The 20,269-nt window shown below is 43.0% G+C and overlaps 1 protein-coding gene across 1 annotated transcript in view; it reads left to right on the top strand.

Annotated features, from left to right (window-relative positions):
- The window catches only part of RAB40C (RAB40C, member RAS oncogene family), a 141,100-nt gene that overhangs the window by 79,728 nt on the left and 41,103 nt on the right, over positions 1-20,269 (top strand). Inside the window, exon 4 of the mRNA XM_029576618.1 lies at positions 2,494-2,554. Within this exon, the coding sequence (XP_029432478.1) occupies positions 2,494-2,554 (61 nt within the window). The remainder of the gene's footprint in view (positions 1-2,493; positions 2,555-20,269) is intronic.

Here is a 20,269-nt window from a genome sequence, read left to right as displayed (position 1 = left end):
TGTTTGACCCTTATCTCTACATAGTCGCGTGGACTAACACAGCAACCACAATGCTTTATGTAAGTCTTTTATAAACATCTGCTCCAATCGGGACCTGGGACTTCAGTGAAAGGCAGAAATGTTATTATGTTGGAAATCTCTCTTGTATATCTAGCAAGCTGATTTCCGCTGATTTCTGAGTAAAGTATTGTTGTTGCTGTGGATTCAGATTCCACCTCCCCAACTGACAGTCCTTGTGATCTTGGGCAAGTCTCTTTATCTCTGTTGCCTCAGGTATCCACTTAGATTATACTCTCCTCTGGTTAGGGACTACTTATACCTAAATACAAATAATGCTGTGAGCTACCTTGAGCATTATTTGGGAAGGTGCTAAAAAATCCAAAATATCTATTGATAACTTGGATCTTTCAACTGTCGTGGCTGATGACCCAGAGAAATTTCCAAGATCTTTATTTATTATTGTTGAGATTTGCTCCTGAGTCAGATAAAGATTGGACTTAAACTGTTTTTCTTTTTTGGAAGAAAAATGTTCTTTTCCTAGGTCACAATATGAGTATTCCCTGATTTATTCTATTTTATTTTTCTTTTCAAAAGCTATCCAGAAAATGCCTTTTTGGTTCTATAGCAGCAGATGGATCAGGCTGATGCAGTTTTCTTTTTAAATATTTGATAAAATATTGAAGAGTATGTTAGACCAGTTGGAGGCCACCTGGAGAGCACCCTGAAAGAACACCTGCCTAGATCACTTGTTCAATTTAAATTATTATTCTTTTATTTCTTTTTCTTTATTGTGATCAGATGACTAGACCAGTCTTGTGTGGGGTAGTAATTGAAGGAACATGTATAATTACTATATATATATTCCAAATTATTAATTGATGATTGATTTTCCTTGGTAATTTTCTGACTAGAATACTTGTAGACTAGAAGTGAGAGAACTTGGTTTTCTTTTGCTTATATTGGATAAGATGTTTCTTCCTTTTATTATTTTGGTATCCTGTTAATTTCATATATTTCCTTTTTCATGTGTAATGTTTGGAATTTTTGGAAAGGTTTATAAAAACATTTTTTTTTAAAATCCCCCTTGTTAGTTTCTGGCTGTGTCCTCTCCGCTTTATCACGCAGTTCTCCCTCTTGAATCTGATTCTCTCTTCTCTGTTGGTGGTGGTTTGGCTTCTTGCTGGTTTCCATCAAGTCAAACGGATCTTTCTTTCATCGTTGCAGGAATGCTAGTTAGCCTTAAATTATTTTGGCACCCTTTCTTGTCTTTTTGGTCTAGTAGTTTCCTCCTGCTCCTTATTCTGCCAGCTCGCTAGGAGCCAGTGCAGTGAGCCTTTGTTCACAGCTCCCAGGGTCTTTTATCCCTATTTTTATATCCTTTTCTCCCTACCTGTGAAGGTCCTCTGCCAAGAATCACGCAGTTGTGGTACCTGAGACTGGTCACTAAGCGTGTCGGCTGAGCTGTGGAGAAGCCGTGAATGCAGCATCCACCAGCTCGGGTCCTGCTTCCTCTGCATGTCACTGGGCAGGTCCTTGGTCATCTATGCAGTCTCTCAGGGCCTCCATTTTCTTTTCTAGCATATTTTGTTTTTCTTAGTCATCTGTGGTGTCTTCCTGCTCGGAGATCTCTCTCCAGTTTTGTGAGCTGCACTATTTGAGTCAACGTTTTGCAGTTATATCTTCTCTACTATGATTTGCAGCTTATTAAACTTTTTATCTAGAGCACCTATTACACACTGCAAAATAGTTTATGCTAATTCTTCTGACCCTGAAGGTGCTGATGGGTCCAAGCCTGGAGTCATTTTAGGCTCTGCGGCTTTTATTTTCTCGCAAGTTTGTCTCCAAGGTTTAGCTGCCATCAATTTAGTGAATTTGCCCATAATCCTACCCATGAATATTAAGATCTCGGCCCCATGCTCTAAATGTTATGTTATATTTTATTTATTTATTTATTTATTTATTTATTTATTTATAAAGACTTCTAGACCGCTAATCCGTGGCTCATAGCAGTTTACAAATATATAACCTACATAATAAAATAAACTTACGTATGTACAGGAATCAATTGAATAAAGCAACATAACTATCAAAAAGGAAGCAATACTAAGTTGCTGGTATTAGCTCTGCGTCATAATTCATTATACACCTGCGATGATGTTACAAATTCCTGTTTATACAGCCAAGTTTTCAAGGCCGCCTCGAATGCTTTTATGTCTGCTAGTATGCTCAATTTTGGCATGGTGTTCCCAGTACAGGGCCAGCTGTAGAAAAGACCCGAGTCCTCGCTTCCCCTAAATGTTATATGCAGACTAGTCACAATTGTAAGAGCATATCTGAGCTTGAACCCAAGAGCTGCCTCAGGACACATCTGTTTAGCCGGGCTGATGTATTCTTATGAAAAAACTAGGCATTGTCTCTGTAAAACTTCATGGTTCTCACTCTTTGTATAATCCCCACTTTTAACCGCCCTCTTCCTTTTGTGCTTCTTTTCAGGGACACGTCTGGCCAAGGGAGGTTCTGTACTATTTTCCGCTCCTACTCCAGAGGTGCTCAGGTAAGCAAACGTAGCTCTGTCCCCTAGGAAAGGGAGTCTGTGCAAATGCTTAAAGGACACTTTATTTCTGCCATTTCCTCTTACTATCATCAAGGATCCTCATGATAGTAATAGCACTGGCATAAACTGTATGGAGCAACAGTTACAATCCTAAAAGTCCTTGCTGGGCAGACTGGATGGGCCATTTTTGCCTTTTTCTGCCATCATTTTTCCTGTTGCTTTGTTTTAAGTCATTAGCATTTTTGTTTAGTGCTAGTGCCGCCTTCTGCTTTTGCCAGCTGATTTGTTAGCAACTCTGTCCACCATGTGATTTTTTTTTCATAGGACTCTCCCAGATTTGCTCACAGTGTTGAAATCTGTTGGAGAATGAGGATCAAGACTCACAAGTCCTAGTTCTCCAGCTTATAGTTCGGTATTCTAGGCCAGTGCTTCTCAACCAGTGTGCCAGTAAGATCGTCCTCCCTGCCGGACAGTGCCCCAGACCTCTTGTTTGCTGCTGTAGGTCCTGCCTTCCTGTCCGGCAGTCAGAAGCACTGAGGAAGCCTGGAGAGAGAGGGGCAGAAGCAGGGAAGCCCACACAACAGCAGTGAATATCAGAGAAGATCCTCTGCCGCTGCTCTGTCCACTCCTTATCCCCACCTGCTGCCTGGAGTACTGTGGGCTCTGTTGACTCTGTTGGAGTCATTGCCCCAGGCCTTGGATGGCTTTGCTGCAAGGACTTGGGACTCGGCTAACAGCAGAGGAGAGAATCACCCGGAGCTCTTGTCAGCCGACAAAGACGGGAAAGGGGTGTGAATGCTTGGTTGGGGGGCAGTCCAAAAGGTGGTGAGAGGTGAGGAGTGAGTAGAAATGCTTGGTTGAGGGGAGACAGAGTGCTGCAGGCTGGGGGCGGGAAAAGTTTGAGATGATTAGCTGGGCCATATCAGGGGAGGGGACAAAGGGAGGGAGGATGAGAGAGAGAGGGGATCAGGTATGAGAGAGAAGGGAGGAGAAACCAGAAGGGGACAAGAAAAAAGGAGAGGAAGAAGGAAAAAAGGACTGTGGATAAAGGGTAGAGTAATGGAGATGGAAAGAGAGAGGACCAGGTACTTGGGAAGATCTAGATGGAGAAATGACTCGAGTATAGGGGGAGAAAGGGAGATCTGGAATAGGGGACAGGCAGAAGGAGAAAGAGAATACTGGATAAGAAAGAAGGAGAGAGGACTAGGTATTGGATAGAGGGGAAGAAAGAATATGTGATGGGAGAGAGCGAGAAAAAGGACTAGAAAATGAGAGAACTGGAGATGGGGGGTGAGAGAAAGAAGACCTTGGATTTTGGGGGTGGAGGAATCTGGGAGATAATGGAGGGGAGAGAGGAGTAGCAATGAGGAAAGGAGAGCATCAAGGAAAGACAAAGACTGAGGGAAGAGAGTATTAAAATATTCTCTCTAAAGGAAAGAGGACATCAGCTCGAAAAGGAGAGAAGATAGTGATTGAGAAAAACATTGAGCCGGAAAAGCATCCCAGTGACACCAAAGACTGGAAACTTATTGCCTAAATGTGACTATTTAATAACTCATCAGTATGAAATATCCCGGGACCCGGTTCAAAGTCCCTGATCTGGACATGGCTCTCTCATAGAATTTACATGCTGGGCACAGCTGGATTTTGTTGGCTAATTTGATTTTTGTATAATTAATACTCTTAGATGCAGGACATGTCCACCAGCTTGGGGCCTTAGAATATTTTATGCTAACAAAACTTGAATGTGTTTTTTGGTGTAGTTATACAGTAGAATACTTCAATTTTACATGTGAACAGACCACCAGACTTCCACCCTCCAACCAAAACGAATACACACTGCTAGCACCACAGGAAGCAAGGGTCTGTCTGGGAATCTTACCCTCCCTTCTTCCCACTGGCAGGAGGAGAGTAGCGCTTCTTTACCTGTGTGTACCGCCTCGGCCAGCTTCAGTCTGATATTTGAGTGCGTGGGGCCCTGTGACCTTGCAAGACCGGCTGGTTCGTACGAAGTGCACACAGAGTGCTGCTCTCCTTCTGCTGGTGGAAGGAGTGGGTATGGTGAGAATCGTGCAAAATCTGATTTGGTGTATCATGAGGTTTGGGCAAACCTGAGAGTGTGCCATGTAATAAAGTTGAGAAGCACTGTACCAGGTAATAGATCACAGGTTTGCCCACTGCACGTGTTTCCCATAGCACATAATTTGACTTCCAAGCCTGGAAAAGAGACTCCACACTAGTCTGAGGCTCCCTTATTTGTTAATGGAAGGATCACACGAGCTGTAAGTTTCCTTCCACCCAGCCTTGTTACAGGAAATGCTGCCAAAGCCAGTTTTATGTGTAGTGATGTCATTTGAAGCAAAAGAAGGCAGTTGTCATTGGACTAATTGAAAACCCTGAAGATGGCCCTTGGCCTCCAGTTGGGTATTCTTAAGTGATCCTCCACTGGTAGACTTCATGCAATAAAATAAAATGGAGGGAAAATTTATTTATTTATTTATTTAAGTTTTTTTATATACCAACATTCAAGACGATAGTCCCATCATGCAGGTTCACAAGAAACAGGGGTGCAATTAAAATAAACTTTACAATTTGAACAATAGTGCAGAAAAGCAGTTACATGTAACAGGGAAACAATAACTTGGAGTAAGAAGGAAAATGAAAATGAAAAAGGAAAATTCCAGAGGTCATTTTCTCTGATACAGTGTAAAAGGGCAGAATTATCAGTTTTTCTGTTCTAGTGCAGAAGTGGCTATCTTTTTCTCATTGATTAAACCCAAAGCAGATTTTGCTCTAAAGCAAACGCAGAGCACAATTTTTTTTTTTTTAACTCATTCTTTGTTACTATAGTCAGCTGTATTTTTCTTCTCATAATACATTTAAATTTTGTCAGGTGCAGGAGACCCTGCTGTTTTGAACGGACCACTGATTAACTGTGGGAGAGGGGGAAGCAGTACTCCAGAGGGATCCATTCCCATCTGCTTCAAATTCATTCAAGACAGCAGCTGTTTAATGGAAGCTGTGGAGTCATGGTTCAGCTAAAGATCAGTTTGATCATTTTCTCTCTAGAGTTTCTTGCATGGTTAGTTTGCTATGTCTGGAATCAGTTTGGAAGGCCCTTTAATACAGTTACCTCTCTGGACTTTTATCTGTTATCAGTTGAGCCCAGTGCTTACCAGATGGGTGGGAGACTGGAACTGCACCGGTCACACCTGTTAACGTAAAGTTTTGTCTGATCTGAAGCTCACATCTGTAGTACACCTTTGCAATTCCCCTTCCTAAGGAGGATGGTCAATAGAATACTCTAATTGCATAATATGTCTTTGCACTGCACACAATGCCAGAATAATTATACAGGATGTTGCTGTGGTAGAAAAGTGTGTTGGGTTCCTATTTGGATACAGAAAACCATATTATAGTTTCTTGCTTCTAAAGGTAGAACTTTATAGACCAGGCTTGTCATTTTCTGCAGTTATGTGGCTTCAGAATTTGGTACAATATACGCTCACAGATTCTCTTATAATAATTTGTTTTTTACACATTTGAGCAAAAAGGAAGAAAAGACTGAAAATTGTTTTCAGTGAAAAGGTTTCTACTGCAGAGATGAATTTTGGCATTCTTGTAGACTCTCTGGCATGTCTAGCATTGATGTAAGCACATTTAACAGATTATTCCTGATCACCTTAAGAGAGAGCAAAATTTTTCTGACTTCTTTGATAGAATGAGACTAAAAACATCAGTTCACTAAATACCTAAAAATGAATAGATGACAGTTAAAACAGAATTTAAAAATGCATTTTGTTTTTTTGTTTTTTTTTAAATTGTGTATTCAGCATGGTCACAGAATGAATGTAGATAAGAGTAGACAATCTGCTGTGGTAGTATAAGGAAATTAAATAAATTTCCAAAATAAAATAGTGGTGGATGTGCATTTAAATACTTATCAACTCTCCCCACTACCAAAAAAGTAGGAAAATCATTTATATGCCATCACGGAGATTTGATTAGATTGCCCATGCATAGTTTTAAGCATGTTTAAGATCTAATTCTTTGCATTACTGCCCCCCTGTATAAGGAAAACTGAAGGAGTCTAGCTGAAGGCTAAGCAAGATAGAGGAGCCTTGCACAAGAGGAAACTTTGGGAATAGGAGGTTAAGGCTTGAAGTGGAAATGGTAATTCCCACACTGCCTCTAAGCATACAAGACCGAAACGCTCCCTGCTGATTATATCATATGAGACTCTCTGCACTGCTCATTCAAGAGCTTTAGTGGTTTTCTTCTCATACCACCTGCCATCGATAAGCAGATGTTGGCACAGTTGGCAACTCCCTTACTGTTCTTCTGATCAAAAGCTTCCATTTTAATGAGACACTGCTAATGATAGAGCACCTCAAATGAGACCCTTAAGAAGAAATGCACACCAGCTGCTCTGTCTGAAAGCAGCTGTCCCCTGAGAGTGCTGCACCTGACTACAGAAATGATGGGAGGTGGGGGAATCTTGCTGGAAACAGAGGGAGAGAATTTTTTAGAAATATATTCTTTTGTTCCATATTTCTGAGTAGAGGTAGGATTGTTTTGATGAGTTGTTCCTGCAGAAAAGTTCAATCTCTTCCTCCTTCAGTCTTTCCTTTTTATCTCTCTTCTCTTTATATCTCAGTCTCTCTCCCCCTCTTCATCTGTCCTCCCCAAGTCTCACCTTTTCTCCATCAGTTTTTCCTCTGAGATTGTAAGAGTGGGTAGGAGGTGGCTGCCTGTACCTGTTCCTAGATCCTCTTACAAGCTTAAAGGAAAGAATGGCAATGACCATAAGGAAATGAAAGAGATTGGTAGAGGACAGAAACCAAGAGAATGTAGATTGAAGAACAGAAATGTATTTACTTTCTCTTTTATATATAAAAAAAAAAATCCAAATTACTAAAGGAAAGGACTCATTATAATGAGGTCTGCACCCTTTGCAGACCAGAAGAGGCTCCTTAAAAATTCATGAGATGGAGTCATGTGATGTGGCTGGGCTGGGCAAGACGTGTCTTCCCTAGCTCCGGGCGCCGCACAGCCACCACACACCCTTTCAAAGACTAATCTGACCCGCAGAAGAGAGAAATTGCTTATTTTCACTCTGCCATATGTCGATAACCAATTATATGAATAAATCGCCACAGACCATGCCGCTCCAGGGAGGTAAACAAGACAGAGAAAAGACCCGACCCCCTGAAGACAAGATGGTGCTGATACCCACGGCGAAAGAGCGAGCAGCAGAACCAGCCCTTCCGAACACATGTCATCAGAAATCAAAGAAATGATAAGATCGGCTCTTGATGAAAAGCTAGCCGGTATTGCGACACAATTGGCGGCCGTGAAATCGGCGATGGAGGAAGTGGGGCCCCGAATGGAACAGGTGGAGGGGTGGGTGTCTGTGCTTGAGGACAGCTCCCTACAAACCATGCGGAAAATGGTCGCACTTGAGAAAATTATAGAAAAGCAAGCAGCAAAACTGGAGGATCTCGAAAACAGATCCAGGTGCTCGAATCTACGGTTTCTCGGATTTCCAGAACCAATAGAGGACTTCAAACTGGGGGAATTATTTGAAACATGGCTCCCCGAGGCACTGGCCTTATCGGAGCTCCATGATCAACTGCATATTGAGAGAGCTCACCGTTTGGGTGTAAAACAATCCACAGATGAGAACATAAGAAAATACCATACTGGGTCAGACCAAGGGTCCATCAAGCCCAGCATCCTGTTTCCAACAGTGGCCAATCCAGGCATTAAGAACCTGGCAAGTACCCAAAAACTAAGTCTAGTCCATGTTACCATTGCTAATGGCAGTGGCTATTCTCTAAGTGAACTTAATAGCAGGTAATGGACTTCTCCTCCAAGAACTTATCCAATCCTTTTTTAAACACAGCTATACTAACTGCACTAACCACATCCTCTGGCAACAAATTCTAGAGTTTAATTGTGCGTTCAGTAAAAAAGAACTTTCTCCGAGAGACCACACATCGTCCTTGCAAAGCTTCTTAGCATTGCGTACAAGGCTAAAATCACCCAAGCGGCCAGGAAATTCCCCAATCTGGAATATCAAAATCATCGCATTAGAATAATGCAAGACTACTCTGCTAAACCAGGAGCCTTAAGGAAGGCATTCTCCCCGGTCTGTTCCAACTTATTCAAGAGGCAGATTAAATTCGCACTCAACTACTCGGCGAAACTAAGGATTTGGCACGACTGCCAAATTAAGACCTTTGATGTCCCAGGGGAAGCACAAGCCTTTCTTGATGGGCTGCTGACCAGAGGATCCTGAACTGCCACACACATTCTTCCGTTTTTCTTTCCTTCCCCCGGCAAGTGCTCTCTACGGAGGTTGGGGCACGGGTAGATGGGCCCATGTGGTTATGTGCATCGCCAAAAGGACAGTGTTTGTAATTTTGATTGACCCAAACGGCCAGAAGAGCAACCAGGAAGAAGTCTTCCCTGTACCCATCCTCCTTATTGCTGCGAACAGCCCCGGGACTGAATTTGCCTAACATGGACATCTTACGCTGATTTGGGCTCATTTGGAGTTCTTTGCTATACCCATTATTAGCCATTTTTTTTCTCTTTCTGGGGGGGGTGGCCGTACCAATTTGAACCGGTCATGCTTCTGGGGACCGCAATAACCCATTGCTGAGAAGCCAGGGCTGCGGAAATACTCCTAGGACGGGGCACAGAGTTATTCCCCGAGTTCAGTGGGTGGTTGTTTTTCCTTACCAGATATCCCTCTCCCATATTAGCGCAGGTGGACCTACTCACCCTTCCAAAATGAGGGCCCACCAAAGGGAGAGGGGGCCATTCAAAGCTTCCTCTGGTGGGGTGTGGCGCCCGACCACAGTAATCACACGACTCCATTTCCCTATATATTATGGGGAACTTTATTGTTAACATTGGGATCTTAGAGGGGGGAGGGAAGGGAGGGTTGATTTTCTGAAATTGCATGTTCTGTATTTGCATATTCTGTATGTTACACTGTTCATGGTTCTCTCTAGCCTATCAGGTTAACAGTGGGATAGTGTGTCACCTATACAATATTGCAGGGTGGGTCCGGTCACAGCTTGGGACCGCATCTGGGCTTTTGTTTTTGCCAAAGCGGTGGGGTCAACTGGGAGCCCCACTGTCCTGTCGAAGTATTACTGGAATATGTGCAAGTTCCCCCCATAGTACAAGATGAATAAAACACGGCTCTTTACATGGAATGTTAATGGGCTGGGAACCCTTACAAAAAGGAAAAAAAAATCTGCAACAGTTAGAGAGGAAGGGCTTCCATAGCTTGTCTGCAAGAAACCCGCCTCTCTGCCATTGAAAGCGAAAAGTTATGCCGTGATTGGGTGGGCTCCTGTCATTATTTCCCAGCCAAGGGTAAGAAAGGAGGGGTAATTATCTTAATTCATAAGCAGCTAAATTTTAAGTTACAGCAGGTTTTTTCTGACCAGGAGGGCAGATACATCTTCATCCAGGGGCTTCTGACTGAATGGGAAGTGTCAATTTGTAACATCTACGCCCCCAATGAATATTCCCAAGTCTTCTTTTCCCAGATTGCCCGGATGTTAATTACTCATACCCAAGGGGACCTATTTCTACTGGGCGGCAGACCCCTCCATCGATAAATGCCCACCCAAGGAAAGAGGGGTTATGCTTAAACAGAAGGGTTCAATCTTTCTTAGCCAACAGTTAGGACTGATAGACTATTGGAGGATCCTCCACCCAGGAGAAAAAGATTATACCCATGTTTCGAGGGCCTCTAACTCCTTATCTAGAATTGATTATATCCTAATCTCCCAAAATATTTTTCCAAACGTAACCCGTGCGGAAATTGGATAAAAAGTCATATCTGACCACTCCCCGGTATGGGTTGAGCTAGGCCACAGCAGCCCCCTGAATATGTGGTGGTTCTGCAGTTATTTGAGCTCAAACCCCAGATTCCACACTTTCCTGAAAATAAGTGGGAAGAATTCATGTTTCATAATCGGCAACACACTTCTAACCCTTCCTTGCTATGGGAAACTAGGAAAGCAGTGATGAGAGGCGAGATTATCTCATTTTATTAATCGTAGGAAAAAAATCCTTAAGACCATACTACATCTAGAGTCTCTTTTACGTAAAATCAAAGACCAGCTCATTCGCTCCCCAACCCTCGAACATAAACAGAAGTATACTTCAGTGTTAGCCTCAATTTGTACCTTCATAGGAGGGCCCAACAAACTTTGCAAGTATCGGAACATAATTTTTTCCGATACGGCAACAAAGCAGGGAGAAATTTCTTGTGAATGCAGTGAGGGGAGCCCGGAGGAAAACCGTGATAGCCCGTATTCAGCTTCCCTCTAGGGAATCTGTCACTTCCACAGAGGGCATCTGTGAAGCCTTCAAACAATTTTACACAGATGATGCAATGGGTGAGGTGAAGGAGAAGGAGGAATTTTTTCAAGACTTGGTACTGCCAACCTTAACCAAGGAACGTCTATCCTTTTTGAACCGTCTCCTGCAAACTTTCAAGATCCTTAAAGTGATCTCCGAGAGTCAGCCCGGGAAATCCCCCGGATCCTATGGGTTCTCATATGATTACTTTAAAATACTCAAGTTCCAAGTTACCACTTCCAAGACAGACATGTTCACGAATGCCCTATCTAACAGTTCCTTCCCGCCCTGCTTCAACACCGCACATATTACAATTTTGGCTAAACCCGGTAAAGACCCTCCAAAACCCTGCATCATACCGACCCATATCCTTACTAAATTGTGACTGTAAAATATTAGCTAAAGTCTTAGCGAACAGAATCAGTGCTGTCTTAGGCGGTCTGATCTCCCTCCCGCAGAAAGGTTTTGTCAAGGCGAGCTCACACATCATGACGCTCCTCTCTGCAATTCAGGTCTGTCAACAAAATAAAATTCCTGCTATAGCAATATTTATTTATTTATTTATCGAGTTTTATATACCGTCGTTCGGTTGATTCCGAAAAGGCCTTTGATAGGGTCTCCTGGCCATATTTATTTTCAGTTTTGTGAAAATTCAGATTTCGAGGTGACATCTTAACTTTCATTAAACTGTTCTACCTTAACCCACAATCCCACATTTTAGCCAATTGGTGCAAAATCAAACCCGGTAACCATAAAGCGAGGAGTCTGGCAAGGCTGCCCACTCTCCCCCTTACTGTACATTTTGTCAATCGACCCCTTAATCCGGAAAATACAATCATCCTGTGAAATTGCCGGTTTTTCCCCGGCGGCCCATCCCTTCAAAATGGCGGCCTTCACGGACGACATCTTAATATTTCTAACATCCCCACTAACATCTCTTCCTTTATTACTAGAACTACAACAGACTTTCGGCAGCTTTGCAGGATTAAAGATAAACGAGACAAATCCGAGACATTAGATGTCTGTGGCAACCTCAAATACCATTGGCCCGGACCTTTCCCGTTAAAATGGGTTTCAGGAGCCATGAAGTATCTAGGAATACGAATCCCAGCCGCTTTGGATAAATTATATTCTATGAATGTTTCTCCCCTTATAGACACAACTTCAAAAGCGCTGGACAATTGGAGCCACCTCCCACTTTCCCTTTGGGGGAAAATACGCCTCTACCAAATGATGATCATTCCTAAATAGCTGTACATTCTTCAAATGGGCCCATTGTGGATCTCCAAAAGAGACCACTTGGTTCTAGATAGGATCCTCTGTCTGGAAGGACAAGCAGGCTCCCGCTACGTATCCTATATAGGCCTCTGCTCCAAGGAGGATTAGGCTGCCCGAACCTTAAACAATATAATCTAGCTTGCATGTTACGCTAGATGTGAGACATTAGCAATACCTCAGATTACCTACCTTATACACAGCTTGCGCACTGGTATGGCCTCCGCTCTCTTAACTATACACTTCAGTCTCCAATACAAGCGCTGTCCCCTAATCTAAAATCCCAAGTCTTAATAGAAGTGGGCAGGAAGGCTTGGTCTAGTCTTTGTAAGCAATTGGGTCACCCGTCTCCCTTGACACCTCTACTACATCTTAGAGGCAATCCTTTATTCACCCCAGGACTAAAAGGCTCCGTTTTTGATGTCTTGAGGTCAAAGGGGCTGTGTTATGTTTACCAACTGTTTCCCCCCTCACCCAGCAGATGCTGAGTTTTGAAAACCTTCAAGAAACGTATCGCTTACCCAAACAGCATTTCTACACTTATCTACAGATTAGACACTTTATCACCCAGCGGGGCGGGGGGGGGGGGGGGCACTCAGGGAAACGCCATCGACGTTAATGCTTCGGAGGATTATAGATTCAGCCAAACATAGACGGAAACCCTCCATAGCCGCATTTCGCCGTGCCCTTGTGAATGAAGTCCCAGAGGAGGGGTTGGGGCTCTTATTTGCACGCTGGAAAGAGTGGCCACTTTTCAACTTGCCCCTCACCGACTTTCGACTTTGCTTTTCTGACACACTCGAGGTCTCAGAAAATGTTCTCCTTCATGAAACCCACTTCAAGTTTTTATGGTTTTACTATTGGACCCCCTGCAGAGCTTACAAGGCCAGGCAAGCTCCCTCTGACTTCTGCCCCAAATGCCACAGCACATCAGGAGATTATTTTCATATGTTCTGGACCTGCCCTAAGATTCAACATTTCTTGACTCAGGTCAACCACTTCGTTTCCCAGGCGATAGGACACCCCATCCTGATGGACCTCAACACGTGGCTCTTTTCGGGACTCAGCCATTTTTTAAGGACACGTTGGGCCCAAACAGTGTGTTGCTGATTAAGAAAATGGGACTTATGGGCAAGAAAGCTATATTAGCCCACTGGAAACACCCGACTCCGACTTTGAATCTTTGGCATCAACAAACGATTCGACTTTATACCCAAGAATTCCTCTCGGCTAAAATGCATTCTCCTAAACACTTACAGATTATGTCAGCTGTCTGGAAACCAATTCAAAGCCACTTGACTCCCCTGACACAGGAGGCTTTAGATATGACATAATACCACCCAGCTAGCCGCCTCCTGCAACCCTGGGTCAGAAACACTTCCCTCCGCACCCACACGGGGAAAGGCTAACAGACTGGACAGAGACCTGCAATGGACCCGAATTTCATGATCCGGGCCCCACTCTAGCTATACTCGACCGATTGCTTACAGCTATGCCCAGAGGCGCTATCCTTCATAAGAACATAAGAAATTGCCATGCTGGGTCAGACCACGGGTCCATCAAGCCCAGCATCCTGTATGCAACAGAGGCCAAACCAGGCCACAAGAACCTGGCAATTATCCAAACACTAAGAAGATCCCATGCTACTGATGCAATTAATAGCAGTGGCTATTCCTTAAGTAAACTTAATAGCCGTTAATGGACTTCTCCTCCAAGAACTTATCCAAACCTTTTTTGAACCCAGCTACACTAACTGCACTAACCACATCCTCTGGCAACAAATTCCAGAGATCTACTGTGCGTTGAGTGAAAAAGAATTTTCTCCGATTAGTCTTAAATGTGCTACTTGCTAACTTCATGGAATGCCCCCTAGTCCTTCTATTATTCAAAAGTGTAAATAACCGAGTCACATCTACTCGTTCAAGACTTCTCATGATCTTAAAGACCTCTATCATATCCCCCCTCAGCCGTCTCTTCTCCAAGCTGAATAGCCCTAACCTCAGTTCCTACTATTCCCAACCAATATATTCAGCAGGCCGTGAGATACAGCGTTTCGTTAAGAGAATATGCATACACGGTCAAGGCATCAAAGGGCGGGGGAGGGATTCGGGATTTATAACAAACAAAAAATCAGAGAGGCAAGAGTTTCCAATTGATTTTTACTGTGTACATCCTGGTATGGCACCAAGAAGACAGTCTAAATCGCTTTATTTGTTTATTGGCAGAGAGAGTAGTAAGCAAAGCTGTCCCTTTCTTCCTGGGTAGAGACTGGCCGGACCTGCGTGTTACGCGTGCCGTCTGCTGCAGACCTGCGGCACGGCCCCCTCACCTTTCTACAGTGACTCCAGCCTCTGGTTCCTCCTCTGTCCCTGGCGTTCCCGGTCCTGCCACCACTTCTCGTTGGGCCTCTCCGTGTGGCCCGCGGAGAGACGCTGCTACATGGCACCGTGCCCCTCCCTAGGCATGCAGATCACTGTTTAAGTAGGGACCGTGGCGGGAACCTAGCCGTGGCCCCGAGTGATGACGTCAACACAGCTATAGTATTTAAGTGCAGGCTCCGCTAGTGCCTGTTTTTATTCCGGGCTACATATCATAAGATAAGTATAAAATGAAAGAGGCTTGTTGCTAACAAATATTGTAGTGCCCGATATTTATGTAGTGGCACTTGTTGCTGCTCCCAATGAAAAAAGGGGAAACCTGTAGCTAGGGATTCCCCATGTGAGAGAACTGCCATATTGCTTGGAGAAAGCAGAGTTGCTGATTTGTAACAGGTGTTTTCCGAGGACCGCAGGATGTCAGTCCTCATGAAACTTACCCACCTCCCCTTGGTTTCTTTATTTAATTTGCTACAAGACTGAAAGGACCCTGCATGGATACGTAGCATAATGGCATGCTCAGTGAGGCACAGTCAGTTCTAGAAACTTTGATATACATTTTCCATGCTGGGCTTCAACAGATGTCATCCAGCTGTCCTTGGAGAACACCTGTTATAGGTAAGTAACTCTGCTCTATTTGGAATGCATTTAACAATAAAAGGAGAACAGTTTACTCCATTTATTAACAAATAATGACACTGCCTCTTGTATGTATTCAACTAATGTGAAGTGATTTGCTCAGAATGTGAGAGGGGATTTAGCCCAGTGTATGTGATTGTAATCCTACTGGGGTTTGCACATCTGCAAAGCCATTTACAATTTCAGTGAAGAGCTTCTTGTGTTATGTTTCTGACAACATTTTCAAGCTTTAAAAGCTGAGGGGGCTCCATTGATCTGTCCATGGCTCTTTAATTTTAATACCAGAGTAGCTTTCCTTGCCAAGTAAGCTGATCACTTCTTCCTTCGTAAAGAGGCGACGCTTAACTTTTCTTTGGCAAGCTGCTAAGGCACTTAGTGCAAATGTCAGAATCCATCTAGGAGCCAAGTTTAATTTGCAAGCCCTGCACTGTCCAACCATGCTCTAGCGCTATCAGTACTTAAAAAAACTGTGGCCCAGAAAAGTGAAACTGAATCAGCACCATTAACCAGATTGCTCAAATATCAGCTTGCTGATTTATTAGATCTACTGTCTTGTCTTGTTCTTATTCCTGGGTCTCTTTTTGTAGCTACATTTATGTTTCTCAAATGAATATATTAAAGCAGTAGGTAGGGGAAATTACTTGATGTAATTAATAAGGAGAGATATTTTGAGATTCTTAATTACTTAGTTGCCAATATAAATGTTAATGCCAAAGACATGCAAAAGGAGCATCTGTAACCTTGACAATTAGGCATTTTAAAGGCAAAATGATTTGGAGCCAATCAATGGCTGGGAGAGGCAGCATCTGAAATATCTATAGGATTGGTTTGAGAGTGGAAATCAGACAAAGCAAAAAGGCATTGATGAATGCCTAGCAAATTTGCTTCACTTTTTTGAAGGGGTTAATAAACATGTGGATAAAGGTGAACCGGTAGATGTAGTGTATTTGGATTTTCAGAAGGCGTTTGACAAAGTCCCTCATGAGGCTTCTACAAAAACTAAAAAGTCATGGGATAGGAGGCAATGTCCTTTCGTGGAGTACAAACTGGTTAAAAGACAGGAACAAAGAGTAGGATTAAATGGTCAATTTTCTCAGTGGAAAAGGGTAAACAGTGGAGTGCCTCAGGGATCTGTACTTGGACTGGTGCTTTTCAAGATATTTATAAATGATCTGGAAAGGAATACGACGAGTGAGGTTATCAAATTTGCGAATGATACAAAATTATTCAGAGTAGTTAAATCACAAGCGGATTGTGATACATTACAGGAGGACCTTGCAAGACTGGAAGATTGGGCATCCAAATGGCAGATGAAATTTAATGTGGACAAGTGCAAGGTGTTGCATATAGGGAAAAATAACCGTTGCTGTAGTTACACTATGTTAGGTTCTATATTAGGAACTACTACCCAGGAAAAAGATCTAGGCATCATAGTGGATAATACTTTAAAATCGTCAGCTCAGTTTATTTTATTTTATTTTATGAACTTTTATTTACCGATATTCGTAGAACACATCACACCGGTTTTACAAAGAACTGAATGAAAGGAAAATTACAATGAACGTGGGAGGGGAGAAGATGGGGGGCAGGGAGCTAGAGGTGAGGGAGGAATGATAGGAACGCAGATGGTAGGAACAGCAGATCATAAACAATATAACACTATAAGTTCAGAACTTGAGAACAATTGAAGCTATATACAATAATATCATACATTTTTGAAAATACAAGTTGAGGATGTATTCTGGGGTGGGGGGGTAAGGGGAGTATGCTGCAGCAGTCAAAAAAGCAGACAATGTTAGGAATTATTAGGAAGGGAATGATGAATAAAACAGAAAATGTCATAATGCCTCTGTATCGCTCCATGATGAGACCGCAACTTGAATACTGTGTACAATTCTGGTCGCCGCATCTCAAAAAAGATATAATTGCGATGGAGAAGGTACAGAGAAGGGCGACCAAAATGATAAAGGGGATGGAACAGCTCCCCTATGAGGAAAGACTAAAGAGGTTAGGGCTGTTCATCTTGGAGAAGAGATGGCTGAGGGGGGATATGATAGAGGTCTTTAAGATCATGAGAGGTCTTGAACGAGTAGATGTGACTCGGTTATTTACACTTTTGAATAATAGAAGGAATATGGGGCATTCCATGAAGTTAGTAAGTAGCACATTTAAGACTAATCGGAGAAAATTCTTTTTCACTCAACACACAATAAAGCTCTGGAATTTGTTGCCAGAGGATGTGGTTAGTGCAGTTAGTGTAACTGGGTTCAAAAAAGGTTTGGATAAGTTCTTGGAGGAGAAGTCCATTAACGGCTATTAATCAAGTTTACTTAGGGAATAGCCACTGCTATTAATTGCATCAGTAGCATGGGATCTTCTTAGTTTTTGGGTACTTGCCAGGTTCTTATGGCCTGGATTGGTCACTGTTGGAAACAGGATGCTGGACTTGATGGACCCTTGGTCTGACCCAGCATGACAATTTCTTATGTTCTTATGAAAGAAATAGTATTTGATGTGAGACAAGCTATTAAGATTGGAGGAGGTGGCAAGACTGAGAAACATCTGGGAGAATGAGGAATAAATCGATAAAATGCTTATTGAGGCATCAAAAATGGAGAACTCAAGCAGAGAGGACAATGTAACTGGACCAAGATTACTATGGCTACTAGACCCTACACCCTGCCTCTGATTTCCCTTGAGCTGAGAAAATGGTAGGTAGCCCTGAATGAAAGTGAAGGAGGAGGAACCCAACATATGCAGACCCCAAAACTGCAGGATCAACAACCATTGCAACAACCCCCCCAGATGTTTATAAGGTTTTAATGCATAGTGAGGCAAACCATTGGAGAAAATGAAATCCAAATGGGAAGGGAGATTGGTGAAACAATTCCCATAGATACAGAATATGGAAAATATCCCTTAAAATAAGGCATGCACAATTCAGTTACTAAATGCTTTACAGACTGTCCTGGTCTTAATGCTTCAACCTGTGTAGAATTGGAAGGCATGAAACTGGACTCTCTTAAAGGCATGGTTTAATGCTGCAGAACACGGTAAAAGACAGAAAATATATTTAAAACTATTGGCATGAAACTAAAAGTTGTGTACTACCCATGCCAGCTAAAGAAAGACTGGATAGATTTCAGCAGAAAATGCTTGTTTGATATTGCATTGATTATTGCGGGAAAAAGCCTAATGAGATAACTTGAAAATGGAAACCTCAACCCTGACAGAAATGAAATAATTAAAATTGGGACATAAGAAAAACTGGGAAAAAGCTTTGTATAATACAAGGAGGAAACTCGAGACTTCCCTCCAAACCTGGGAAGCATCTGTCTATCAGCAGTAATCGAGCTTGCTCTGACGGCAGAAAAAAGCAGAGCTGAGATAACTACTCTGGGTTGGCAGCGGAAGGGGGAGGGGAGCCCCGTCATGTAGGACCGGCCTCTGATCACATCGTCTCATTTACAATTAAAAACAAGAAAATTGTAACTCCACTTTTAGTAATTGCTAAGCATGCAGTTATTTTTGAATTGTTTTAATGTGCACAGCAGTACTTGCAGTTATGTCTCTTCATTCACATAGGGTTTACTCAAAGAGCAGAAGATGCATTGACCAAGAGTGCTCCCGGCTGTAAGAACACACTACGTTCCAAAATAATGTTTTATCTGACTTTAAACCCAACACTTATACCGCCTCGGTCTACCGCTCATCTTCCCGGACCCAGGGGCCATTCCAGTTATTTTCTCTTACTCCTCCATTTCTTCGTATTTTAACCTTTTAAAACCTCCGTGGTTGTTTCTTCTTAAAACGCTGTTTGTGTGTGCTGTAATGGATAGCTGAGGCGCGAGGGCTCCAAGAGGTCTTGTTTGATGGCTCTCTTTACAGTCTCTCCATTGAGCTGTGCAAGGAAAGTGATGCTATTTGAAGCGTGCCACACTAATGCAGGGTAGGAGGGGACGTCCCTGCCCCTTGGAAAGCTCTTTTCAGACGAAAAGAAAGGTGGCAGCCCTCAAGGCTAGGTTAAAAATAGCATGCCCTAGGAATGCGTTTAAAACTCAACATTATCTTTATTTTCAGAAAAAGAGAGGATTTAGTGTTCCAGTTATCTTGTTCCTACTACTGCTGATTTAAACCGGACAGGGCAATGTGTAGGTATAAAATTGTTCTCACACAGTTTAGTGCTTAATGTTTCCATTGGTCCTGGGTGATGAAGATTTTCTTGCTTACCCGTTGCTATCCCATTTATGTATGCAGGGCTGGTACAGGGCTATTAAACGACCTGGGCAAACTTTCAATCTTGCGCTTCTCCCGTACACACTCACCTGTTAGCGGCAGCTCTCTCTCTCTCACACCCCGTTCAGCATACACCTCTCGCTCTCCTCTCGTTATCTGCTAGGGCTTGTGTCCCCTCTCCATAATGCCCAGCATCTCTCCTCTCTTCTCCCCCAGCACCCTCTTTCGCTCCCCGCTTAGCACACCAGCATCACCCAGTCTTTGTCTATTTTTTGCAGTGCCCAGCATCCCTCTGTGTTCACTGCCTCCCATCCCAGAATCGTTTCCCTCTCCTTACCTCCACCGCTTGTCCATTTCTCTCTCTCTCTCTCCAGCCACCCAGCACACTTTCTCCACAATCCCCCACCCACTTAACGTCCTCTCTTTTGCCACCACCTTCATCTATCCAGCATCTATTCCTTTCTCTCTTGTGGTGCTGTGCCTGATAAATGGGTAGCTGCACCTGGAAGTTTACAGGGTTTTTGCCACCCGCCAAAATGTTGGCATCCTTGTCTAGTTTGCCTAATGGAGGATCTGACCCTGTATGGCCACAATAAACCATGACTAGGTATAAGAGCATACGTGTGCCCTGAGTGTGCTTTACAGTTACCAGAAAGTGCAGTAAGACCAGGCTTTTAAAATTAATTTTTGCCCTATTTCTTTTCCTTTAAATAGCTGCAGCTTTAACTTTTTAGAGCTGACTGCTTGTTGAATCTGTTTTAATTTTTTTCTTTTCTACATTTTGAGAATAAAAAAATTTACT

The sequence above is a fragment of the Rhinatrema bivittatum genome, chromosome 14 (genome assembly GCF_901001135.1).
Source record: "Rhinatrema bivittatum chromosome 14, aRhiBiv1.1, whole genome shotgun sequence".
Lineage (NCBI taxonomy): Eukaryota > Metazoa > Chordata > Amphibia > Gymnophiona > Rhinatrematidae > Rhinatrema > Rhinatrema bivittatum.
This window is presented reverse-complemented; position numbering and strand designations above follow the sequence as displayed.